At 48.1% G+C, this 27,186-nt stretch overlaps 1 protein-coding gene across 3 annotated transcripts in view; it reads left to right on the top strand.

Moving 5' to 3' along the window:
* The window catches only part of PRDM10 (PR/SET domain 10), a 1,096,800-nt gene extending 1,069,840 nt beyond the window's left edge, over positions 1-26,960 (top strand). For all 3 annotated transcript variants that reach the window (XM_085647206.1, XM_085647205.1, XM_085647207.1), the window contains one exon: positions 24,864-26,960. In XM_085647206.1, the coding sequence (XP_085503332.1) occupies positions 24,864-25,064 (201 nt within the window). In that variant the 3' untranslated portion in view covers positions 25,065-26,960. The remainder of the gene's footprint in view (positions 1-24,863) is intronic.
* The last annotated feature ends 226 nt before the right edge of the window (positions 26,961-27,186 follow it).

Genomic DNA, 27,186 nt, shown 5'->3' with positions numbered 1-27,186 from the left:
ACATCTTCCCTAAGAAGCAAGCTTCCCCTAATTTAAATGCTTTTTGCATGCATATTTGTAACAAAGTGAAATGCCACTCAGGTATGTTGGTAAAGGTGTGCCCATTAAGAGTGGCAGTCCAAATGCTCCGAAATCCTGTGAAAATATGTGGATTGTTACCAAGCTATGAGTTGGATAAAAAGGTAAAGTCTACGATAGAAAATAAAATAAATTTACATTGCAGGTCTCCCACATTTGGACGTCAACCACTGTTCCCTGATCACAGCAGTCTCCCACCCCTGCCTCCTTTGCATGTCTGTTACAGGATCGGGCTGCAATAGAAAATAGGCGGGGGCACCACAATAAAAGTGGCTTTATTAGTGAAACATAACTAAACAAGCATTGAAAATGCAATAGGTCTCGCCTTTGAATAAGTTAAAGCCATTTGCTTTGCTAATGGTATTGTATAGCAAAGCAAATGGCTTTAACTTAATGAAAGGCGAGACCTATTGCATTTTTAATGCTTGTTCTAGTTCCCCATGGAAAGTTTCGGGTGGTCACTTAAGTGGGGGCTGAGAAAAGTGGGAAGGGGGGCAAAAAACTTGCATGATCCATGCAATTTCCATAGACATTTTAGACACGACTCCAGCCTGAACTACTGAACGGAATTTCTCCAAATTTGGCAGAAAGCTAGCTCTTGGGCCAGAAAGAGTCCTTTTTAGGTCTCGCCTGAGCCAGCGCTTTAGCGCTGCTCTGGCGAGAGCTATAGAAAACGGGGATTTGGAAGTGCAAACGAGTGCTTTTCAGGCCCCCAACTACAGTGCATGTGCGTCGGGCGAGCGCACCATTTGGCAGCCTGCATGTACATTTCGCGGGCGCTTTGATGTTCTCAGTGAGCCGCGCGGCCACTGAGAACATCAAAGCGGTCGCGAAATGATTACTTTCACTTTAGCGGCCGCACGGCCACTTTGATGTTTGATCGCGATCTTTTTCTTTTCCAGGTCTCTTCCAGCCCTTTGAAACTATGGAGTGTTGCTAACACCTGTCCCAGTGGCTTGAAAGATCTTTCATTGTGACAGCCGCCCCCCCCACCCTAAGGAGTGTAAATTCCCCTTCACACCCGATTACGGCAGACCTTTCACACGTCATGCTTTGTTAATACTTCACAATCATCTCACTAGGGAAGCAGGGCGTGAACAAAGGGCCAGGCTCCAGTCTCTCGCGCAACAGCAGACGGCTTGAGCCTAGCGCACGAAGAGCGCTGATGCATCCATTCCTTAGCACGGTTCCCTTCCATCACTGGGGCGCGAATTCTTTCTTGAGGTGATAAGCGCCCCCTTCCTGTTACTTCAGATTTAAGCGAGGGCCAGCTGTGGTGCATCTCCCCCTCCTCGCCCCCCCCCTTCACCCCTCCCCCCCCCTTAATGCATCCCTGCTCCAGGAGCCGGGTCACACTGTGACAAGAGAGTAGTAAGACATTTGTTACGGTTTTTACATAACTCTAAAATGAAGTGTGATTGACGTGTGGCGCTTAAGAACTCATCATTTTATAAATAAACCTAGTGATTAATGCTGGCCTTCAGTGCCTGCTTTGTTACAGAGACCTCCGCTGACATACGGCCTTGTGCTTTTTGTTTGAGTGAAGATATGCAGTGTAAAATCACAGTAAAATTTATAATAAGATAAGATAAGGTTAGTAGTGACGACATTAGAAAGTGAAAACGAGGCCAGAGGCACAAAATATGTGATCATGGGTTAATTGTCTTGCTTTCATTTCGCAGAAACGTTCATGGACAATAGGGCGCTGCTGCTTTTTATCAGAATATTTCTGGAATGCATAGCCTGGCTCCCCTGTCCAACTAGCGCCTGTGGCTAGCGATAGCCAGACAGGCTCTGCTTGCCCTTACGAGCCATTCGTTGGGCACGAGCAGCCGCATCCAGTCATTAAAGCAGTGCCTGCTCAAGTTCCCTCCATCCCTCTGGTGACTTGGCCTTGCCCATAAAACAAACTAACAAGCATTTGCAATGCAATAGGTCTCGCATTCACGCGAGTATGAGCTATTGACATTGTAAATGACAATGCCTTTTATTTATGTTTTGGGTTTAAAAACGTAAATAAAGGGCATTGCCATTTCAATACTAATAGCTTAAACTCTCGCAAATGCGAGACCTGTTGCATTGCAAATGCTTGTTAGATCGAGCATGCGCTGTTTGCAATACCTGCTGTAATCACTCTGCTGAGGGAAATTCCACTTGCTGCTTATCATTGGTTCTCTCCTGCATCAGTCTTCTTTGGCGATTCCTTATTGGTTGGTGCTCCTGATACCTCCCTTCCGTTTTTCTTTCAGAAGCACAGGCCAACTACAGTTTCATTACGCTGTGGGACTACTTCTTTTATTTCCTGCTGCTGCTCATTCTTTAATGTCGTTGTTTCTTCGTAAACATCCTCATTTTTTATATTTTTCACAATTCACATTGTTGCTTTGTTACAATTCACATTGTTTATTTTATTAATTGCACTCTGCACACCATTGTTCATTTATATTTGTATGAGTTCCGATGACATTTTCTGTACTCATGGGAAAGCCACGACAAGACTCGAAACCGGTTCCCGAGACCCAAAGTCGACAGCTCTGTACTTACACCTAGTGACGACCAAAGGGCTGCGCATTACACGCAGCTCTTATTTTTATTCTCAGCGTGACATGCCCGCTTTCAGTTTCAGAATTGGGCTGCGCGCACCACTCGTTTTCATTGCTATATGCTCTCCATACCTGCTTCTTGGTGCTCTCCTTCACATAGGACCTCTATAGAAGTAGCGTGGAGTGGTGGGAGCCAGGCCGGCACCAGCAGGGTAATGACCCTCCCCAGCCAAGCCTGGCTTCCAGTTGAGGTAACTGGACTAGAGGAAATAACATCCTGAATTCAAACGGCTGCATTAACGCTTGGATTGCCGAGGTGAGCTCTTCGTTATTTGTACACCCCCCAAATAAACAGACGCAGAAAAGCTGGCTTGGATTGTTTTCACACCACCGAGCCGCACAGCTGCCATAGTATCTGAAAGAAACACGTTAGTTAGATTCCTCACCTTAGAATATCCCCAGGCGTCAGACTGGATCCGGAAGATTTTTCGTCAGCAATACCCCTTGCGCGTCGCTAGGCGTCGTCTGCGGCTCCGCGTCCGTCGTCGGCGTCGTGCGCCGGGATGACGTCGTCGGAGTACTTAGACGCCGCCCTCGCGCGCTGACGTCAGTTCTTCTTTTTTCCGCGCCAGTAAGCGCAGATCCGGGAGAGCTACCCCTTTTAGTCTTTTTTGACTAAATCTTTTTGATCATTTTTGATCCTTGTCTGTCGACATCTGGTGCCGGTAGGATGCCTGGGTTCAAGGCTTGTGAGGATTGTCATCGACTGATGTCGGTGACCGATCACCACCGCCGGTGCCTCTACTGCTTAGGCCTCGACCACGACGCGGAGTCGTGCACCGACTGTCAGGCCTTGACTTCGAAGGCTAGGCGGGAGCGGTCCCGCAAGCTTCTCGAGCTTCGCCACTCGGCTCCGCGTCGTGCGCGATCCCGGTCCAGGAGGAGGTCCACGGATCGCTCGCGGAGCCCTAGCCGACGCCACCATCGATCGTCGGGCTCCAAGTCGTCGGGTAAGTCCAAACACTCAAAGAAGTCCAAGAGGCGACATCGCTCTTCGGACTCCCCTCGCCGGTCGCGCGACTCGGCCGAGGGTCCAAGTGGTTCCACCCCCGCGGCTCCGGCGGAGCCGCAGGTGCCGCGTCCGCCCCCATACCTTCCGGTCCCTGGGGCTGACGCGGCGCCGGCGGAGATCAGTGCCTTCCTCTCGGCCATGAGGAGCCTGGCCCCGCCGTCGACGCCCGCTGGCGCGCCTTCGGGCCCCGCGGGCTCGACTGGGCGACCTCGCGTGCCGGCGGCTCCGGCCCCGGCGCCGTCGACGACTCCGGTCTCGACGCCGCAGGTCCCCGCGGGGCCCATGCCTGGGCCCCAGTCGACGCCGGTTGACCTTGTCACTCCTCCACCGGCGCCGACGCCTGAACCACCGACGCCGTCACCGGCGCCGCCGACGCCGACGCCTGTGACGCCGACGCCCCAGTTTAGCCCTCATCCGGACCCGACGCCGGCACGGCGTCCGCCGACGCCGCATCCGACGCCGCTAGAGACCTACCATCTCTACAGTCCGGTTCCGATCATTCCTCCTGTTTATCAGGAATCGGAAGAAGGGGGCGACTGGGAGGGGTTCGAGGACCCTCTGGCTGTTCAGTCACAGCTTTCTCAGGACTGGGCAGATGAACTGGGGGAGGCCAGCGGGCTGGACACCTCGCCAGACGCTGGATTCACTTCTCCTCCGACCGTGGCTTCGGAGGAGGGTGCAGCATTTTCTGTGGTGCTGCGCAAGGCGGCTGAGGCCCTTGGGCTCGAGTTGCCTGCCGTGGCTGTGAGGACCAACATCCTCACTGAGGTGCTTCAAACCTCAGCAAGCTCCACTGAGCCTCTGCTGCCGTTTAACGAGGCCCTCACTGACGTTCTGCAGGGCACCTGGTCCAAGCCCTCCACAGTTCCTCCTGTGGATAGGAACGTTGCCAGGCGCCACCGCCCTGCTCCGGGCGACCCCAGCTTCCTGTCCCAACACCCCACCCCCGAGAGTCTGGTTATCCAGGCCTCTACTTCCCAATCCTCCTTCCCGACCGCTCCGCCGGACCGGGATTCCAAGAGACTCGAGCAGTTTGGCAAGAAACTGTTCTCGTCCCTTAGTTTGGGCCTGCGGTCTTTAAATACCGCCTGTCTCTTGGACCGTTATTCCCATTCCCTGTGGGATACGGTGGAGGACGTGCTGCCCCTGTGTCCGGAGGAGGTCCGGACGCGTCTTACCCAGGCTCTGGCCGATGGGAGGGATGCAGCACGGCACGCCATAAGATGTGGGCTTGACACCACGGACTCGCTAGGTCGGGCGATTTCCACCACGGTGGCGCTCCGCCGCCATGCCTGGATGCGGTCCACGTCATTTTCCGGGGATGTCCAGAACACCCTCATGGACATGCCCTTTGATGGCACTCGCCTGTTTGGTGAGAAGGCGGACAGTGCGCTGAACCGCTTTAAGGACTCCCGGGCTACGGCCAAGTCCTTGGGCCTCTCGGCTCCGCGGGCGCACACCTCCGCTTTTCGCCCCTTTCGTGGCCAAGGAAGGGGCGCCTCCTCACGTTCGCAAAGCCACCAGCCGCAGAACCAACCTGCGCGCGGTCGTGGACGTGGCTTCCGCCGTGGCGGAAATGGAGGCCGACGTGGTCAGCCCACATCCACCCCGGCAGCATCCGCCTCAAAGCCTTCCTAGTCCGAGCTTTCAGGCCCATACCACGCCAGTGGGCGGCAGAGTTCGCCATCACCTGCTCCACTGGCGGTCCATAACATCGGACAGGTGGGTGCTGCAAATCGTCCGAAGGGGCTACTCCCTCCCCTTCGAGACGACCCCTCCAGCCATGCCACCGCAGCACCACCGTATCTCGGGGGATCATTTGGATCTTCTCCGCGAGGAAGTTTCGGCTCTCTTGGCCAAGGGGGCCGTCGAGCGCGTTCCGAGTCCAGAAGTAGGTCGTGGTTGTTATTCCCACTACTTTCTGGTTCCCAAGAAGGGCAAGGGGGGCCTGCGCCCTATCTTGGACCTCCGGAACGTCAATGCCTTCCTCCGAAAGGAAAGGTTCAAGATGCTAACGTTGGCTCAGGTTTTAGCTGCCCTAGACCCTGGAGACTGGATGGTAGCGTTGGACTTGCAGGACGCATATTTCCATATCCCCGTCCTGCCGGCCCACCGGCGTTACCTGCGGTTCACGGTGGGCCAAGAGCACTTTCAGTTTACCGTGCTCCCCTTCGGCCTCACCAGTGCCCCTCGGGTGTTCACGAAAGTGATGGCGGTGGTCGCAGCTCATCTGCGCAGATCAGGGGTCCCAGTCTTCCCCTATCTCGACGACTGGTTGTTGAAGGCGGGCTCGCCCCAGGCAGTCGTCTCCCACCTCCAGACTACGGCGGATCTCCTGCATTTGCTGGGGTTTTCCATCAACGTGCCGAAGTCGCACTTGAGTCCCTCTCAGAAGCTCCTCTTCATCGGAGCGGTTCTCGATTCGGCGCAGTTCCGGGTCCATCCACCGGAACAGCGGGTCCGGGATATACAGGCCCTGATTCCCATCTTTCGGCCTCTATCCCGGGTTTCGGTCAGGTTAGTGTTGCGGCTTCTGGGGCTGATGGCCTCCTGCATCCTACTAGTGCATCACGCCAGGCGGCGCATGCGGGCTCTGCAGTGGGACCTGAAGTTTCAGTGGGCCCAGCATCACGGCAACCTGTCCGACCATGTCTTGATCTCGGAGGGTACTGCACAGCAGTTGCAGTGGTGGCTCACGGACCGCGAGTGGGTCAAGGGCAAGAGCCTCTCCCTTCCCCAACCGGAGCATGTCGTAGTGACGGATGCGTCCCTCTTGGGATGGGGTGGCCATATGGGAGAGGCGGAGATCAGAGGCCTCTGGTCTCCGGCGGAGTCTCGTCTCCACATCAACCTGTTGGAGTTGAGAGCGATCCGGCTTGCACTGAAAGCCTTCCTTCCCTCTGTCAGGGGAAGTGTCGTGCAGGTGTTCACGGACAACACCACCGCCATGTGGTACTGCAACAAACAGGGCGGGGTGGGGTCGTGGACCCTTTGTCAGGAGGCTCTGCGCCTCTGGACATGGCTGGAACACCAGGGCGTCACCCTGGTGGTTCAACATCTGGCGGGCTCTCTGAACGCCAGAGCAGACGAACTCAGCCGCCGGTGCATGATGGATCACGAATGGCGTCTGAACTCCGAAGTGGTGCAAGGCCTCTTTCAGCAGTGGGGAGAGCCTTGGTTAGATCTATTCGCCACCGAAGAGAACGCGCAATGTCAGCAGTTCTGCGCGTTGGAATTTCCAAGGCGGCACTCGCTCGGCGACGCTTTTCGTCACGAGTGGAGTTGCGGTCTGTTGTACGCCTTTCCGCCTATACCACTTCTGCCCAGAGTGCTGAAGAAGATCAGGCACGACCGGGCCCAAGTCATCTTGGTGGCTCCGGATTGGGCACGAAGATACTGGTATCCCGAGCTACTCAGTCTGTTGACCGATCCCCCGATACGTCTGCCCCTTCGGGAGGATCTTCTGTCGCAGCAGCAGGGGACGGTCCTCCACCCGAACCTGTCCAGCCTCCACCTCCATGCGTGGAGATTGAGCGGCGGCAGTTGATGCCATTTGACTTGCCTCCTGAAGTCTGTGATATCATTCTGGCAGCCAGGCGTCCCTCCACAAAGTCGGTATACGCCTGCCGGTGGAACAAATTTGTGGCATGGTGCACAGCAAAGGCTGTGGATCCCCTTTCCGCCCCTCTTTCTGAGGTTCTCCTCTTCCTTCTTTCTCTGGCCCGGCAGGGCTCTGCCCTGGGCACCCTGAAAGGTTATCTTGCTGCCATCTCCGCCTTCTTGCGGCTTCCTGATCAGCCTTCTCTTTTCAAGTCCCCTGTGGTTACACGCTTTCTCAAAGGCATTACACACACGTTCCCTCCTGTCCCTTTTGTAATGCCTCAGTGGGACTTGAATCTGGTTTTGACATTCCTGATGTGCGCTCCCTTTGAGCCTCTTCACAATTGCCCTCTTCGTCTTCTCACTCTAAAGACTGCTTTTCTGGTAGCCATCACCTCGGCTAGACGGGTGAGTGAGCTCCAGGCTTTATCTTCAAAGCCTCCTTTTCTATCTGTTCATCCGGACAAGGTTGTCCTTCGGCCTCGTCCCTCCTTTCTTCCTAAAGTGGTGACTCCATTTCACCTTGGGCAGTCTGTCACCTTGCCCACCTTCTTTCCGCCTCCGCATCCTTCCAAAGAGGAAGAGAGGCTCCACCGTCTGGACCCAAAACGTGCGCTCTCCTTCTATCTGGACCGCACAAAACAGTTCCGGGTGGACGACCAGCTTTTTGTTGGGTACGTGGGCGCTAAGAAGGGGAAAGCTGTGCACAAACGAACCATCTCTCGGTGGGTCGTTTTGTGTATCAAAATCTGCTATTCCTTGGCTAAAAAGGACCCTCCTGTTGGGCTGCGCGCCCATTCTACTCGGGCCACAGCGGCTACTACTGCCTTGGGACGGGGAGTCCCTTTGCAGGACATCTGTCAGGCGGCGACGTGGGCTTCGCTACACACGTTTGCCAGGCATTATTGCCTTGACAGCCAAGTCCGGAGGGATGGCTTCTTTGGCCGTTCTGTCCTCCAGGACTTTCTGGTGTGATCTTGGTTCGCAGACCCACCACCGGGGATGGTATTGCTTGGGTATCTATTCTAAGGTGAGGAATCTAACTAACGTGTTTCTTTCAGATGAACAAGTTACTAACCTTCGGTAACGATGTATCTGTAAGAAACATTAGTTAGTTAGATTCCTCACCGACCCTCCCATCCTCCCCGTTCTGCGAACTGACATCTAGGGTTAAGGTTGTCCTTTCAGGCCCCTAGATTTTATTTTTGGCACCAGTGTCGGTCTTTGCATGGCTCTGCGTTCCTGGCGCGGAAGGCTATGTACAAGAACTGACGTCAGCGCGCGAGGGCGGCGTCTAAGTACTCCGACGACGTCATCCCGGCGCACGACGCCGACGACGGACGCGGAGCCGCAGACGACGCCTAGCGACGCGCAAGGGGTATTGCTGACGAAAAATCTTCCGGATCCAGTCTGACGCCTGGGGATATTCTAAGGTGAGGAATCTAACTAACTAATGTTTCTTACAGATACATCGTTACCGAAGGTTAGTAACTTGTTCGCTGAGGGGTCATTACCAGGCGCGCAACGCCCATTGGACTCGTGTTTGGCTGCCCGGGATGAGACAGCTTCCCGGGCACCCACACAGCCGCACCCATGGGCGTAGGAAGTGTGGGGGACACGGGGGATATATCCCCCCAGATTTTGGAGTGAGGGGGACACGGGGGACAAGGGTGGGGGGGACGAGGGGACAAAGGAATTTCCCCTCTCCCTTCTGTTATCGCAGGGCCATTAGCACGCGAAATCGCTACCTAATGGCCCTGCACTTGATTTGCCTGGAGTCAGAGGCCACCCGCCCTCTGCCTTTTGTTATGCTGCAGGAAGGCTCAGCCGTTCTGGGAAGGGCAGAGAACGGAGAAAAAATAAACGCTGTCTCTTTTCCTTCATGGCAAGGACCGTGTCCACTACTCCTGATCTGCCTCTGGCGGCTGCCCTCCTCTCTTTATTCCTCCATCTCTTTCTGTCTCTGTCTCGCTCCTGCTTACGTGCTGATTTCAAGAGGCAGCTCTTAAGGTACTCTCTCTTGCCTCTCCTTTTCTTTATTTGTTCCCCTGTGAAATTGATCCAAAAAAGGTGGAACACTTTGGCTGTAAATGTCCTCATTTTCTGACCGTTTTCTATTGAAAAGAAAAACCTCGGAATGGAGAGAAAAAATAGTTAAATACCTAAATAAAGCAATACAGAGTGGACAGCAGACAGGCCAGACTGTTATTTACACCCACACGCATTAGCGCCACTTTACAGAGTTTGCCAGTGAAAGCGCTACTTTCTATTTATCTTCTTTCTTTGAACAACATTGTTTTCCCAGGGTGGGTAAGTGCGCCATTCCTAAAGGGACTGCAATACCTGGTTGATGGGTAGAGTGGAAACGTTTAATATGATCGTTTTCAACTTTTTAATTATTTTAGCTTATAAAATGCGGCTCTGTGTTTGGGAATGTGTGCTTTTTTAATCCAAACTGCATACATTTTAAAAGGATATAGGCAAGGACATTGAAAGGGGTCCCTTCCTGGTCCTGTAGCCATGTCTTGAACTTTTCAGGCAAAATCACTTAGGGGCATATCAACAACAACCGGCGATAATTATCTCTAAGCGCACTTAGCGCTAGGATAATTATCGCCGGCTAGCGTGAATTTTTATCGCTGAGATAGCGTGCTATTAGCAACGCTTATCTCAATAGCGATAAAAATCCTCACGCTAACAGGCTAACGTGAGATTATCGCTGGAAACCCAGCGATAATCTCACGTTACCTTGTTGATAGGGACAGGCAAACTTAGCCATGATATCCTCCTTCCATAGGCTATCATGGCTAAGTCTGAAAAATACCAGACGTAAAAAAGCAGCGTTAACCGCGGTTAGTGCTGCTTTTTTTGTCTCTAACAGGGTTAGCGACATTCTTGATAATAGGAGAAATGTCGCTTAGAGACATTTCTCCTATTATTTTACTCTGGAACACCCCCTTTGCATCTCATTAGAGATGCAAGGGAAAGCGTAGAATAAAAGGGTGCTAACATGCAAATTTGCATGTTAGCACCCTGTTGTTGATAGGGCGCTAGTTTTATCTCTCCTTTTTTGGCTTTTAAAGCCAAAAAAGCAGAGATAAAGCCCTTGTTGATATGCCCTCAACTGATTTCTGAATAATGAGTTTAAAACCGTTAAGGTAACCATATTTTTTTCTGATTACAGTTCACATGCTTTGCTTATTCTTGCATTCCCTATGAGTGTTTGCTTTTTCCAGGGTGTTATTCATTTTTTTCAGGCAGCATTTTACTGTTGTCTAGTGCATAATTTGAATTTAGTCGCAGCACAATTCAGTTGTGCTGAAGGCAGTGCGAGTTTCTCTCAGTGGGGCAGTATGGTGTTCAGTGTGGGAGAGAATGTGGCACTCTGGCCAGAGCTGCTGAATTTGGAACTGGAGAACCATGTTCAGACCTTCATGACCAGTTCACCATACCACTCCTGACCAAGCTTATTCCGATGCTACACCTTAGAAGGCCCGATAGACCTTAGAAGCCCAGGTGTCTTAGCACCCGCAGGTGGACCTGTCCACCACAATCCATACTGCAGTTCACTTCCAGTCTTACGGGCAGGCATATGAAGAAGCACATCCTAGATCGACAGTGAATCTGTCACTGAGGTCACAAGACCCTTGAGGCCAGTCCACCTCACCCATTGGTACCTCCATTGGCCTTTTTCCAGCACTAGCAGTGCAACTTGCCAGGGGTTGGCAATGTAGGATTTGCATGCACACCAAACTTAGGGGGTGATTATATTGGCAGTGGGACCGCCACGTCACCCCGTCGGTGGCGGTCCCACCGCAATTGGTGACTGCATCACAGCCCGCCATATTACAATGGCGGGTGGTTACCTGGCGGTCGGAAAGACCAACCACCACGCACCCGACGGGCTTCTTGAGCCCGCCAGTGTGGTGGAGGGGCTCGTGGTTCCTACAATGCTGGTGGTGCCTACCATGCACCGCAGCAGGGATTACGATGTCCCTTACCCGCCAGCTTATCAATGACGGTTCAACTGCCATGGAAATACTGGCGAAAGGGACATTGGGGGCCCGTAGCAGGCCCCATTACCCCTGGCCCCCAGACATGGGTCCTGGGGGGCATCTATGATGCCCCACAACATATCACTGCACCATGTGGCAGGCACCGATCTATTTAACATGTTCCTTTTTTTTTTACTTTGCGGCAAATGATGCAGCCAGCAGCACCTGCTGCAATGTAAAAGATAGGCACTGCGAACACCGTAGTGGCAGTCGCATTGTAATGCCTATCGTGGGGCCTCCACCTTGAAGGCCAGCGGTCCCATTCCCTGATTCGATGGCGGTGGTACTGAAGTCCTCCATCGTAGTCAGCCCCTAAGTTTGCATTTTATGAATATGATTCAGCGGGAAATAAATTGATGTTTGCAATTTAATTGACTTTGGTTGGCCTCTTATCTATGAGATTTCCCTGTTGAATGTGCCTTTACATTATACATTTTCGGTTGTATGAATTGATTGCATACTACACTCTCCTACAGGTATTAATTTGAGTGTCATTAGGAGTGTCTGGGACCAATTGTTTTCTTAGGAATTGTTTTCTTTACTAACCTTTGCAAAGGGCCCTAAACTTCACAGCAACACAAGTCACATTTCTTTTAGTAATTTGGGATCCGTTTGAGCTACAAAATTGTTTTGGAGGAAATCGTTAGATTATGCAGCAGATGATGTATTATGTGGCAAATATGATATAGCCATAGTTAAGTGGAAAACATTTTTCCACTTAATTTTGCCCCAACATTGTAGTTGATCAATTTGTAAGTTCCCCAAACCCAAAAGTCGAGTTTGGGCACAATTTGCATTTTAAAAGCAGCCCTATAACACAGGGCTACTTTTAAACTGACCTCAGGCTTCAGCAGTGCACACATGCAAGCGCAGAAAGGGCTGCTGGCTTCTAAACTGTCATGCCTTATTATATTCTAGGGACTTAAAAGTAGTTCTAATCCCCCTGCCCTATTATGTACTAGGGCCTTATAGGAGAGGTCATGCCAATCATAGGGGTACCCTAACCCATAGTGCACCCTAGTGTATGTAGGTGTTTTCACTGTATTTTTAAGTGCCTCTTTCAGAATAGCACTGGCTGTTTAGGCAGAGGCCAGGGTCAGTCAGTCAGGTACCACCAGTACCAGTCACCAAAAAGTTGGGGGGTGCCTAGGGCGGCTTTGCAACACTAGAGAAACACAAACTCAGAATGTAAAACATTACACCATGGTTGGGGGGTTCTCTTCAATAATCAGAATTGATTTCTATCCTAATGAACCAATTTTCCAACATTAGGATAGGGAAAGACTGGGGAAAAATCATAACGTTCTAATCTATACATTTAAGTTTTTATGCAGCTCTTTGATGACGGTTAATAGCTCACTGTTCAATGTTAGGATTTTAACTTATAAACTTCAAATACCAAAAGAATATCTCAGACAAAAGCAGTAACTCACTGACCTTTTGAATTAAAACTTTCACTAGACAAGCCTTCGATCTCTCTCAAAAAAAGAACATTAATCACCAAAGTTATCTTCACATTTTTATTGTTGCCTGAAAATTGTTGGAGACCAGGAATGCAGCAGCAGGTACTTTTCAAACCATAATGCACTTGCAAACACGACGCCCCCACCCTAAGTCAGCGGCCTTTGTTTGCTTTGTGCATTAAGATGCAAGATTCATATATATGTTTTTTTTTAACATTTGGTCTCATTACTATATGAATGTAAATAACAATAAAGCATACATGCAAACTGTGACTACATGCCTGCTTTTCTCAATATTTCACTTCGAAAGTATGCAATTGTATTTGTTTAACGGGCGGTGATTTGTATAGGGTCACTGGAAAGTGCACAAGGTTGTCCCTGTCCCCCCCCAGAATTTTAGTGTCTCCTACCCCCCTGGCCGCACCCGAGCACTTCACAGGTCTTTAAAAGACCTTTTGCTTGGTAATGAGTTTTTGATGGTTTTCACCCCTGCTTAGAGCCCCTGCAGCTCCACTCTGCCTTTTGTTTGAAGAATTACCCCCCACCCCGAAATTTTTTCTTAGTCCCCCCCCCACCCCCCCGAAATGTTACTCTAGTTGCGCCTCTGGTCATTACTGCACCATTCACCAGCGGCCTTTGTAGTCGGAAGTGCCCTTTTCCCCTTAACCATTCAAAAAGTGAATCCTCGGCCGAGGATGTGTTTCAATCGCATCTTGTTCTGAAAAGCACAGACTTTGAAAGCGCCATTCCAGGTTGTGCCAGAAGACTTTTTCCCTTCCAGTTTATATATTTTGCTTCACAGCAGCACCTCAACACAATTGTTTATGTTCGAGATACAGTCGTTGCTTTCTTACATCCAACCTTGTGGCTTTTAAATGTCCTTGGTCGTCTTGCTCGTGTTGTTGAATAGAATTTTCTCCTTTTACATGAAAATGTCCAAATTTGCCTTATGGGCTTTTATAGTATGCACTTACTGTCTACTGTAAGCTTTCTTCAGTCAATTGCAAAGCTACTAATTGTAATGATGGACACGATAACTGTCTATTTGTTACTATTGGGAAAACAATTAAAATATGCAGCATATAAATACTTAAGTTAATGTTGTTATAATTCACATTGTTTATTCATTTTATTAATTGCACTCTGCACGCCATTGTTTTATTCCTTTATCACTTCCGATCGATATTTTTGGTACACACACGAAAGCCACGCCAAGACTCGAACCTGGTTCCAGAGCCCCAATGGCGGCAGCTTTTTACTTACACTCGTGTCGTCAGTTCTGTACTACTTACACCAAGTGAGGACCAAAGTGCTGCGCATTACATGCACAGTGCGGCGCGCCACCTGCATACCAGGGCTTGTTTCTCTTGCTGTTTCTTTTTTAGGGGCATGTGAAACACCTCTCTTCGCCAAATGCAGTTTTAATATGTTCCTATTTCTGTTCTTTATTTGTTTAACAACTCAAATATCAATTAAGGTAAAGAGAAAGTATTGGGGCACTAAACATACACAGGAGTTGTATTATAAATTATTTTGTAGGCAAAGGGATAATAAAATATAGAACGTACGAGGTTGCCACTTTTTTCCTGGGGAATGTGCACTATGTTTTGAACAGCTTTAAAGGGAAGACATTTTTATGTTTACAGGGTTGTTTTAAACCGGTTTATTTCACAAACTCGTATGCGCAATGTATTCCATGGCTTTCTTACTATAGCATGTTATAGTGTGCACGTTTGTTTCAGAAGTTCAAATTATTTTTTAACAATTTTGAAAAAATGTACACTGTTTTTGTACAGCTTGTGTCTCCCTACTGTTTTCCTATAGGCAAAAACAAGACCACGCTGACAGAAAACGTGTCCCTGTTTTGCACCTTTTTAAATCTTAATAAAATGGCAAAGGAAAAAACCTGTGAGGCAAAAAGTGCCACCAGTAGTTGCCACAAACCAGACCTGCGCACTGGCGTTTAAGTGCTCTTGGAAGACAAACAGACTCTTTTTTTACTCCACCACTTTCCCTCACTAAGGTGCAGTCCGTCTATAAAGTACATAGTAGAAGGTCTCTCATTGGCTCTCTCCCCTCTATCTCTCACACACACTTATCTCTCCTGTTCAGTCTCTCGAACGCACACACATACACACATGCGCTCTCTTTCTAATCTTCATTGGGTACAGACTGCACTCAGTTTCTTTCGCTCTCTTCCTCTCAAATATACCCCCATTTCTCTCTCTCTCTCTCTCTCCCACTCTCCTTCTAAAGCGCAAGTTCTTCTCTCTCTGTCAAAAGACTATTCTTTCTCTCCAAGGCCTATCACACCTCTTTCAACCACCTTAATTTCTCTTAAGTCGGAGCGCATGCTCTCTTCCTCTCCAAGGTACAATCCACAGGCTCCCTCATTTATCTTTCTCAAATACTCACTCTCTCTAAGGTGAAGAACACATGCTCCCTGGTCCAGCTATTTTCTTTGGAGCAGGGTCCGCCTGCCACTCAGGCGAACAGTTCATTTCTTCTTCCACGTACTACAGCACGGTCTTTCAGTCTCTAACCTACACAACACTTGTTCCCTCTCTAAGTTAATACATGTCGAAGCCTCTGGCACACCGTTCGCCTAGACCTTGGAGGGCGCACGCCAGTAATTCCAGCCACAAAATACAGGCTCCCTCTCCAACCTGCCCTAAAGGGGCAAACTTTCTAAGGTGTAAACTCCTCACGGAGGTTCTGGTTGCAGGCTCCCTCTCTCCAGTGTAGGACTCTGGCTCCCTTACTAAGGTACAGGAGGTAAACTCCTCTCATGCTCACATATTCTTCTTGGTACAGGCGCATGCTCTCTCACTCAGATGCAGCCTGTCTCTGGGGTGCATTGTACATGCCCTTTCTCTAACATGCAGGGCGCAAGCTTCTGGCACGCTCCTTACCACATGCTTCAGGTCAGTATAAAGCGCCTAAAAGCTCAAACAGTTGTGGAACTTAAAAAAGACTTCCTCGTTAACAGCAGTTACATGCATTAAGTAAAGCCTACACAACAACACCCGAATCTGTCTTTTTTTTCATTTAACAAAACCTGTGTCATAAATATGGCAACCCGTGTTTAGTCCATCACCATTGCTTCATTTTGAAATTGCCCCTAGAGGGGAGCAGGGTGTTTAAAAGACTAAATGTGTGTTAAGCTCACCGTCTAGCATTTCAACATTCACCAGAGGACCTCCTCCACCCGCATAGGTTTCAAGTTCCAAACCTATACAGTAGGACATAGACTTTTCAAATTTTCAACATTCACCTATTGCCCTTCACTTGAAATCCTGGTTCAATTACCCCAGCCCCCAAAGTGTGAGGAACAGAGCACAACATTTTAATATTCTCTAGTGCACGCCTACCCTTCCTCAGCCCAGGTTAAACTTATCGAGCTTAGTTACTGTGTTTTCAGTGTCACAGATCACTATTTTAACATGCGCTGACAATGGACGTATTTTCCATGGTTAATATCTCTAAGCCCATGCTAATAAAGCCTCAGAGCTTAACATTACAACATTCTCTAACAATGGATTTCCTTTCCTCAGTTACAGTCTCTAAGCTCATAATGCATAAATCTCAGAGCTCCACATTTCAACATTCTCTGATAAACGATTTCCTTTCAATTGATAATGCCCCGCTTCTGTATGCTAACACGATGCACACAGTTCTGTGACCACAAGTTAAACATGGCACTTTACCTTCCCTGGACATTCCTTTTCTAATTTTTAGGGGAAGTAAATTACAGTAGAAGTTCTGGTTATGGCTCCACACAAGTATTAATATTCTTAACTTCACACACTCACAGTTAGTGGGAAATGGGTCCGGAGTGCGACAGCGATCCTTTCATCAGCTCAGGTTAAACTTGCTTAGTTACTGCCTACTCAGTGTCACAGCTCAATATTTGAGCTATCTATAATCTGTAATACCTCACCCGCACCAAACTCACAGACCCTGTCCCATAGCATACATCACCACAGTTCCCATATTTTGTTAATACACTTCAACTGAAGCCCAAATCTATCCACCCCTCTCCCCGCCTGATGTTCTCTCTCTCTCCCTCACAAATGTTCATGGTCTCACCATGTTCACATGCCTAGGGACCCCTTTGTTTTCCGGGCGTTCTCGCTTCCAAGTTTTCACTCTCCCTCTCAAGTGGCCAACCTTGATAGATCTATCTTCCCCATTCCCTATGTTCACTCTCTCTCTTTCTTTTTCTCTCTCTCTTTAGTTTAGCCACTAGTACTATCTGTGTCTGTTATTCCCATAATCATTTTCCACTGCACACCCTGCAACATAATTACACTGCACAAATCCACACCACACACAGTTCCACAACTAACAATTCCAATACAAACCTCATAATTCCACTCCACACCACATACATTCAATGCACTACAAACCAAAACACATAAGTAAAAGGCATTGTTGTTTGTCGTTTACAGTGTCAAAAGCTCTAACTCTAAAAAACGCTAGACCTATTGCATTGATCATGCTTGTTCTAATTTGGAGTAAATCGTTCAGTTGTTTTGTAGTTATTAATGAAAAAAGATTTATGTATATCTAGGGACGCAAATCCTCCACGGATTCTACAGAGCTCATGCTTAGATCTAATTGGCTGCCAACATTTCAGCCAGTGTTGGCAGCCATTTTGGGAATCGGACTCGTCCAAAGGCCGTGTATGGCGTGGGGTTGGCTGTATACGGGGGGAGGGGGGGCTGCGTGGGGTTGGCCACAGGTCCTGGCCATGGCCAATCTCCCGCCGTGCATGGCCGAAAGCCATGCGCTGTGGAAGTTGGATTAACGTATGTTAATTAAATATTACTTTATGTTAAAAAAAAAATTAATTGGAAAAAACAAAAGTTACAGGGACGTTATAGTTAGGAAATACAATTAAAACAAGCATTTGCAATGCACTAGGTCTCGCATTACTGAAAGTTTAAGCTATTGGTATTACAATATTATTAGCAAGGCCAATAACTCAAATTTTCAGTTATGCGAGATCTGTTGCATTGCAAATGCTTGTTTTGCATGGGCATTAAATAGAGGTGGACTGGGAGACAATTCCCTAATTGATCAATTTATGGCCAATTTAAGCGTTCCACATTGATATGGGCCTACCATAAAGATTTGTGACGTTCCACAGGGTGGTGTGAGATGCGCCTGGCTTGCTTCGAAGTTGGATCACTGACCCAGGAGAAAAGCGCATCTAACCCCGGACACTAAAATAACTGATAACAGGCAAAGGCCACTTTAATTGTTTTTAAATGGCACAACAAACACAAGTATTTACCTTGCAGTTCATTCCCACACTTGACTTACAACAGGGGGCTGATCACTTGTAGAGACTTGGCACTGCTCTACTATATACTGATTGTAACCTTTTCTCGGGTTTATGATGTGTTAAACAGTCAGCATCCTGTGAATCCTCCATGAGTGCACGTGGGCGAGCTGCGCATAAGAAAAGAAATGCGCGGCTGCCATTTTTTAAAAGCATATCTTAAAAAAACATAAGTGCAAACGTTAGTCGCAGCCGCACACAACAAAGTTAATGATGCGGCGCCATTGTTAAAATTCTAGTGTTGCGTGCCTTTTTTTTATCCAATGAAATGATGCTCTCCATGTCTTATGTGCGGCCACCATTGTTGACACCAAAGCGTGCCGCGCTGTTGAAAAAATAAGAGCTCTAAAATATGACAAAGCCAAAAGTGTTGCACTGCTAAAAAAATAATATATTAGTGCGTTTGCACCTTTAATGGCGCGGCTGCTATTGTTGAAGCGCTGCTTGAAAAAAAGACAAGCGGTTGCAGAAGAGCATGTAATGCCTGCAATAGAAGAAAGTCATTTAAGAAAACAGTGCTGACAGACTGTAAATAAAACGGATCGAGTAACAACACATGTTACAGGGACAGTCCTCATGGGAAATTACAACAGGAGAGAAGGAGGTACTAAGGAGGGCCTACTAAGCCTATTCACAAATCAAATACCACCATTTACAAAGGACAGTAACAGGAGCCAATTGAAAAGATGGGCGGAAAATGCTTGAAGTCAAGTCCATACCTGAATACAGCTTGTCTCGAACAGACAGTGCAAGTGCTGCGTAGGCGATACCTAAAAACTTGAGAAATTCACTGGTAAAAAAAACAAAGGTTACTGGGAAGTTAGGTTAACATTTTACACACACAAAACTGTAGAAATTCAGCAGTTATGTATAGAGTTATCTAAAGAAACTATAACTCATGCCCTTAGGTAACTATAACTTGCGCCCACGCCATGCACTGCTTATTACCCCACATATTACATTACTCATGACATCTGTTAGACTTGGCAACTTTTGGCGTGTTTCCCCTGAGTTTTTGCTTTCTGACCTCACGGTTTTTGCTGGCTTAGTGTCTCTGTGCACTTTTCTCACTGCTGATCAATGGTAAACTGCAAGTGCTCCTGTTGTAAACTGTGTTATGGAATGGTGTTTCCATGATTGGCATATTTGATTTACCTAGTAAAGTGCAATGAGTGTGCCAGGGCCTGTAAATCAAATGCTGTTAGTGGGCTGCAGCACTGGATTGTGCCACCCACGCAAACGGCCTCTAAATAAACATAACTGGCCCTGGGAAGTAGGTAGAAAAATAAAGTTTAGTATGCCTAAACTCAGAATCTAAAGATGCATATTTTAGTGAAGGTGATTTTTACATTCTGTGTTTGAAAATACCACTTTTAGAAAGTAGATATTTTCTTGCTCAGCCATCCAGTAGGCCTCTGCTGGGGTTGTAGATTGACTGTCTGGGTTTTGAATGGCAGGGGCTGGAGAGGAGCTGTGCTCCAGATATTCTAGGTGGGTCAGGAAAGGGCTGAATAGACCTGGGCTGCATTTAGAGTAGGGGGAGGAGATTTCCTTTCACCTGAATGGGCCTGGCCTGCCTCTGACAATGCCGCCGCCACCTCCTGCCTGGAAGCCACACCAGAGAGGGCAGAACTGGTTCTGGTTGGGCACAGACACTCTCTTCCTGAGAGGACAAGGATTTTGGGCTATAAAAAGTGGGGCCCAAACTCCTGAACCTTTAGAATTCTTTTGGACCAAGAAGACTGCCACGAAGAAGAGCTGGAGAAGCTGTGAGGAGGAACTACCACTTTGCTGAGTGCCTTGCTGTGTTGGCCTGCAGTGGCTGCTTCTGTCTTAGGCAGTGAAAGGGCTGGACTGAATTGTCTTCAATCTATTTTTGTGAGTTTCTCCAAGGGCTTGAGGTAGAACTTGCCCCCTGTTCAAGAAGTCTCAGGAACAGCAAAGACTTCAAGTTCTTCTGCCCTCAGCACTGGGGACTGTGTGTTTTGTGCTGCAACAGAAGAAAAAGCAACCCAACTCCGTCTACGATGCCGCTGCCGACTCGGTGTCCTGAAGGCACCGCAGAGGGCACCGCTGCAATGCTGCACCGTGACCCTGGTCTTACAGACAATGCCAGCTGATTCAGCCACGAGCCACTGCTCGCACCGCGACCTTTGGGCACCGCACTCCGCCTCGCTTCACAATGCCGACTTGGTATCCCCGACGCACCATGCCGAAATCGACGCCGCTGCTTGCACCGTGATTCAAGGGCACCGCTCGTAAAGTTACATGATGCACCGCCCTCATCCCGCACCGCAGCCTTGGTCTACCGACGCCGGTGCCATCGACTTCAGTTCGTCAGCCGACGACAGCGTTTCAGTTCAGCAACGACGACGCCGCTGCTTGCACCGTGACCTGCCAGCACCGCGTCGAGCACCGCATCACTTCGCACCGCGACCCTGGTCTCACTGGTGACGCCATCTGATGCCGCCACCGAGCCGCTGCTCGCACCGCGACCTGAGGGAATTGCACGCCGCACCGCTGCACTTTACACCGCAGCACCTGGCACCTACTGACGCCAGCCCTCCTGACTTCAACCGCGAGGAGTTTGATCTGCAACGCTTGTGACTTCAAGGGCCCGACGACTCCTGCACCCACCTCCGGAACAAACGCCTGCGAACGACGTGCTTTTGGAAGCTCAACAAAGAGGTCGCCAACGCCCTGCATTTCTAAAGGTACTGTTTTGCGGGTCTTCCCGACACTGTTGCTGGCCCGCGACGCCGTGGTCAGCCAGAACTGTTTGAATTTGTTTGTTCACAATGCCGTGATAGACCCAGAGGGAGCTATCGACTTCAAGGAACTGTTTTTCAATGTGATTTTGATAACTGAAGATTTCTATGTACTATATTGTGGATTTTTTTTATAGTTTTTGATCTTGTCTTGAGTGTATAAAAATATTGCATATTTTTCTGAACTGTTGTGGTGTCCTTTTGTAGTGTTTACACTGTATTACTGTTGGTTATGTGCAAATGCTTTACACACTGCCTCTAAGATAAGCCTGACTGCTCGTGCCAAGCTACCAAGGGGGTGAGCAGGGGTTATTATAGGAGTGTACTCCCTTATCCTGACTAGAAGGAAGGGTCCCTACTTGGACAAAGGTACCTACCTCTGCCAGCTAGAGCCCCCCATTTCTAACAACATCTTCTATGATATCATTGATAATATCACTGCAACATTTGCAATAAAATTATTGATGAGAAAATTGTGCATGACGAGGGCATGAGATATAGTTACCTTAGGGTAGTTATAGTGAGGGCCATCTTTTCCCAATGGATGAAGCGTTTTTTGTTTTGGTAATAACTATGATGCCTGGAATCTTCACACAGTGTTCAAAACTAGTTTGCCACTCACTCTAGGTTCTGAAGTGTTTCTTTCATAGATTCACAAATATACATAACCCTCTCCACTGAAGCTAATTAATATTGTGTACTAAATGTGATTGTAAAATGTTATGAAGGGATGGTGCTAAAACAGAAAAACACACTTAATGCTTTATTGGATATTGTTTTTGTAGGAACCTGGGTTCACCAGGCCCTAAGGGCGGTAACGTGGCGCGAGCCGGTCAGGCAATCAGAGGGCTATGTGTTAAGCAACCATACACCACACGCTTCTCATGGACTAGAGTCACACACAATAAGGGACGCCACACCGTTTAAATTATGCAAATACTTCAAGTTTATCCAAGTATAGCTGGTCAGTTGCAGTTCAGGAAATTACAAGGTAATACATGAATCATAATACCATCGTTCAGTACATGCGACACTCTTGGTGATATCTATGCAGTGCCTAACCTCGTTCATGTACCCACGCCCGCGGGTTAAATGCGGGAGATTCTAGCGCTGTGCGCGCTTATGTAAAGTCTTTCCCTGAACAGGCCGTCTAACACAGCGCACTACTTGTAAGGGGGAACATTGGGTTCATCAACATGGCGCCCGTCGAACTGAGCACTCCTCGTGACCACTGGCCCCTAGTACTGTGAAGCAAGGCATACAAAACACAGCGCTACGCGCAATCAGTTGCATATGGAAACGTTTGCGTAGAACAGTTATCACAACGCGTTACTCGTAATCAGTTGCATATCATTACCTTCGAGCAGAGCATATAACACAGTGCGCTACTCGCGTTCCTGGGCAGGTAATTAATTTCGAGCAGAGCATATAACACAGTGCGCTACTCGCATTCCTTGGCATGTAATTTACTTTCGAGCAGGGCATATAACACAGTGCGCTACTCGCATTCCTTGGCATGTAATTTACTTTCGAGCAGAGCATATAACACAGTGCGCTACTCGCATTCCTTGGCATGTAATCTACTTTCGAGCAGAGCATATAACACAGTGCGCTACTCGCATTCCTTGGCATGTAATCTACTTTCGAGCAGAGCATATAACACAGTGCGCTACTCGCATTCCTTGGCATGTAATCTACTTTCGAGCAGAGCATATAACACAGTGGGTTACTCGCAGTCCCGGTCTTTCCGGCTGGGGAAGCAGGGTCGGTGGCGTGAAGCGCCACACGAGGGTAATGTCAGTCAGTTCTTTGGGCGGCTTCCAGCGGGAAGGGTGACCGGACTTGAGGAGCGGGTCCCTATGCTCCGGTGCAGTTCACAGAGCACCGCGCTCAGTATTACCAAAGGGGGGACACGGACAGGATCCCTCGGCGGGGTCTCTCCGTCGCGCAGGCAGGGGAGGGGACTCCCACGGAGGGGACAACCCGGGCCAAGTGCGGTGTGGTTTCCAGACCAGCAGGGGGCACACCAGGGGGGATCTCGGCCTCCGGGCTTACCTCCGTCTCGGCGTCAGCAGGCGTCCGTCCTCACGACGTTGGGGGAACTCGGCCCCGACCTTGCGCACCTCCTCACACGGCTGCGACGGCAGCGACGGGGCCCCGGGCTTCGCCTGGGCCTCGCGACACAGCAGGGCACTCCTCCAGGCCTCCAGGCCGCGGCGGTGAGCGCGCTGGCTTCGTCATCGCAGGGGGGGGGGCTCAAATTAAGGATGGGGTAAAGTGCTCAGCGGAGCACGCTGCCGGGGGTCCCAGACCAGGGCAGGGAGCGCGGGGGTCACAGCGCTAGTACCTGGTCGATCCCCAGTGGCTTGGCAATCGGTTTAGCAATTAGTTCAATAGGTTAGCTTGGACACGCAGTCTCAGCTCTGGCATTCAAGGCTTACAGCTCGCTCTTGTCATGCAGTCTCAGTTCTTAAAGTTAGGTTTCAGTTCTCAGTTGACAGATGAAGTCTTTTGGCGCAGATGTATCTGGCGCCCTTAAGGGGTTCTGTTACAGGGGTAGGGATGGAGAGGGCGACTAGGTCCTTCCTAGTCAGGCTGGCAGAGAGTCTCTGGGTCCTCCTACTACTGGGCAAGATCAGTGGGATTCACAGGGCACCTCACTCACTTAAGAGGCAGTACCTAAATCCTGTCACTCTCAGAGGCATAAGTCCCTGGCTAGGCCCTACCGCCTACACTCCTGGTGGATTCTTCCAGCTCTGCTTCACCCCAATGGCCAACTCACCACAAAAGTTTCCCTCCCACTCTTAAGTAGCCCTAGGTCAGGTGACCTCTAGCCAAGGCGGCAAAAGTAAAACCCCACCTCCCTTCTAGAAGGTTTCAGCTTCTTCCAGGAGCTTCCCCACTCTAACTATGGGACAAAAAGGCGGGCTGGTATCGCAACATTGTTGTGGGTCCCAGCCAGCTCCTGGCAGCTAGGGTGCTACTATGAAAAACGACCACCCTGCAGTAGCAGGGGTCTGTGGCAGCCATCTTGGGAGAAGGGAGCACCTGCACCTTAACACTACAAAAACGAAAAAAATCAGGGAAAAAGGGCCAAGTCCAACAGTTTTAATAGTTTGTTTTTATCATCTATTGATGTACTGTAAGGATGTGTTTACAATAGCCCAAGATCTCTGTGGGATTAGGGGGAGCTTGTCTTGGAATGGTGCTGCTTTTAATTGGATTGTTTTAAAAACTTGTTTTTACCATTTTTAACTTGTGGAAAATGAATTGTTATTTGGTGCTTATTTTGCTGCTAACATATTGCGTTGGTGTCATGTCTGTGGCTTTTGGTAATTTTTTTTCCCTCTATTGCAATTTTGATTTTACAATGTGCTTGTTTACTATTATACTGTGTTTCTTTTTATGTGAACTTTTATGCATTTATAAAGTTATTTTGAATTCGAATTTGACACTGCTATGTTAATGCAACAAAGGATAAGATAAGAAAGGATAGAAATCTTTCATTGATACCTAATGAATTGTTCAGTCTCATCTTTTGAAAAAATGACGCACTTTTAAGTTGGTGTTTGAGTCAAGTAAAGAATTGTCTAGTGATTTATGAAGTTAAAAGTGCTGTAATCCATTGAGCTCTGCTAAATATTACTGCTGAGTCATAAGGGTGATTGGTAATGGCAGTCACATGGGGTGCTTGGAAATGCAGATAGCTGGGATATTGAGGAGGAGATGTGGTGGTGCGTTTTAGTTTGAAATAAGGTATCTCTGCTCAGCTGCAATGCACTGTTTATCAAAGCCAATGGAAGGAAACTGTCATTACTGTGATCTGTCGACAGCTTTTTCAATCTTTCGTATATTGTCAAAAAGTATGATTGTATGGCATTTTTTTTAAATACAGAAAACTAAATTCATTTGTATAATGAAATCATTTGCTTTCTAGACTCACTATGTGATCTCTGATGGACAGAGTGACCTGGATGAGAAACAGGACCCATCCCTGGCGGAGAATGTGAACACCAGCTCAGAGCACATTGACTCTTTAGAACGGCAAGTAGCTGACCAGCAGCAGTTGACCCAGTACATTATCACTACAACGACTGCTGGGAACGGGGACAGTGAAGTGCGTATCGCCAAACCATGAGCGCGCTGTGTTTCTTTGAACTCTTGTGTTATCCATCCGATAAACACAAAGTTGATGTCTTCACCTCCAAGAGGACGCACTGTCATTGATAGACGCCTGTCTCTAATGTCATGAAGCTGTTCTTAGTTGTACGAAACAGTTTATGCTGGATGGAGTCCAGAAGCAAAGCAGGAAGCAAGCCGGCAGAACAGGGCCTTACTTGGATGTTGCGTTCCTGCCATGTGTGAAGGACTCCTTATTGCGGTTGCTAGAGTTGCCTGAGACATCTTAGTGTTGTGGGCTACCAAAGTCCCGAAGACTTTGCAATTTACAAATGCGCCTACTGCCTGAAACACCACTGCTGATACTTGGACAGGTCAACAAAAAAGAAATGCATAAAGCCCTATTTTGAGGGTGTGAGAACAGTAAATGAACGCAGTTGTGTTTTAAATGTTCTTCAAAATGTTTTATCAGAGCCAATGTACAGACTTACAGCGGCAGTTTCAGTTGCACGGACTAAGCTGTTGCACCAGGGAATTAGTAGAAAGTGCACCAGGGAATTAGTAGAAAGTGTAACGGTGCAGATCCGTAAGCTTTCTGGCCCATTGCAGCAAGAGAAGAGTAGCATTTAGTGGGGCTATTTTCACATTTCCTTCCAGTCCTGCTCTGCGTATTATTTTAGTAAAACTGGACCTCGTCATTAAACAATGTGTTCACATCGAGTTGAGTTAAAAATGTAGCTTTCTCTCTTATATACACACACAAGCATACAACGATAGTCGGCGCCCGTCTCCCACGACCAGTACAGGAAACTGGTTTTTTTTCCACAGCCCTTTCTCATCAGTCTCGCTGTGGCCGCCAGTCCTCCTCCCTAACGCTTGTCTGCCCTTGGAATGACTGACGATCTTGTTCCGCTGGCCTGATATTTACTTCTCAGTGGTTCGGACATCTCCTCTTGGTCCTGTTTAAATGATTCACCGTCAGTGAATGCTCTATTTTTATTTTACTTACAGTAAAAGGCATTGTCAGTAAATCAGTAAGGCAGTCATGTAGTGTCATGTGCCAAATGAGAAGATCAATTACAAAGTCTAATTGGAAGAAATTAATTGTCGATATATTTAATAATAATTTTATTTTAAATAAAAACCCACACTTCTCACTTATTTGCTGATCAAATGCCAGGTTTCTATTGTGGATTTGTATTACACTGCAATTAAGTAAGCTCTTTGTGGGTGGACGGGCCAGGAACATTTGGCTATGTTAAGCTTCTTTGACCCTTACTGTTATTTTCTAATTTGAAAACATGGCCCACACCTTATCGAACAGTATAAATCCTCATCGTCCCTGAGACAGTTAATCCGCCCATTTCCAAACAACTTCCTCAAAGGGTAGGTTTAAAATGTATCTCAATTAACCGGAAATCAAATTAAAAATATAGAATTAGACTGGGTTTATTGCCACTCTATAGTTCTTACCAATATACTGACGAAAGAGCAACCAACTGGAGAATTATTCCGGTGTCCTTGAAGAAACACCTTTGGAAAAGCATGAGCTTTGTTCAGGATATCTGACTGGACACTAAAGTGAGAGGTGGTCAAAATTGAAGATTTTTGTTGTCAGAGGCCACATGTAAGGCAGACTAATACCAATTGTTTGACTAATTTGGGATTTGTGGGCCCAGAAGCACCCTCCACTAAGAAAATCTGCCTTTTGTTAACATGTTTTAATTCAGCCCCTTGTCTCGCATCTCATTAAAGACTGCAGCACCTCACACGTCTGCAGTCTCTGTTTAAGTCAGATTGTGTTATTTAAGCGTGGACGTTCATTGATACACATTTCTATGAATTGTTATTGTGTCAATAGTCGTGTTTTCCTGGGAAGTGCGAAAACTCATGAATAAATATTTTTTTTAATAAGGCCTGGACAATTACTTTTTTTCACCAATGCCATCGACCCTTTTGGATGGTTTGTCAATCTAACACTCAGATAACCACCTACAATAGTTTTCCGGACAACAGAAAGACTTTGTTGACACCTTGTGACGTCAGTCTGTAGCCGTCCCAACTACATCCCGAACATCAACTCATCATTTCGTGTCACGCGCTGTCATTTTTTAAATACTGTTAATATACCTGCCACAAAA

This window comes from Triturus cristatus, chromosome 3_2 (genome assembly GCF_964204655.1).
Source record: "Triturus cristatus chromosome 3_2, aTriCri1.1, whole genome shotgun sequence".
NCBI lineage: Eukaryota > Metazoa > Chordata > Amphibia > Caudata > Salamandridae > Triturus > Triturus cristatus.
The sequence above is the reverse complement of the archived record's forward strand: the minus strand, read 5'-3'. Positions and strand labels throughout refer to the sequence as shown.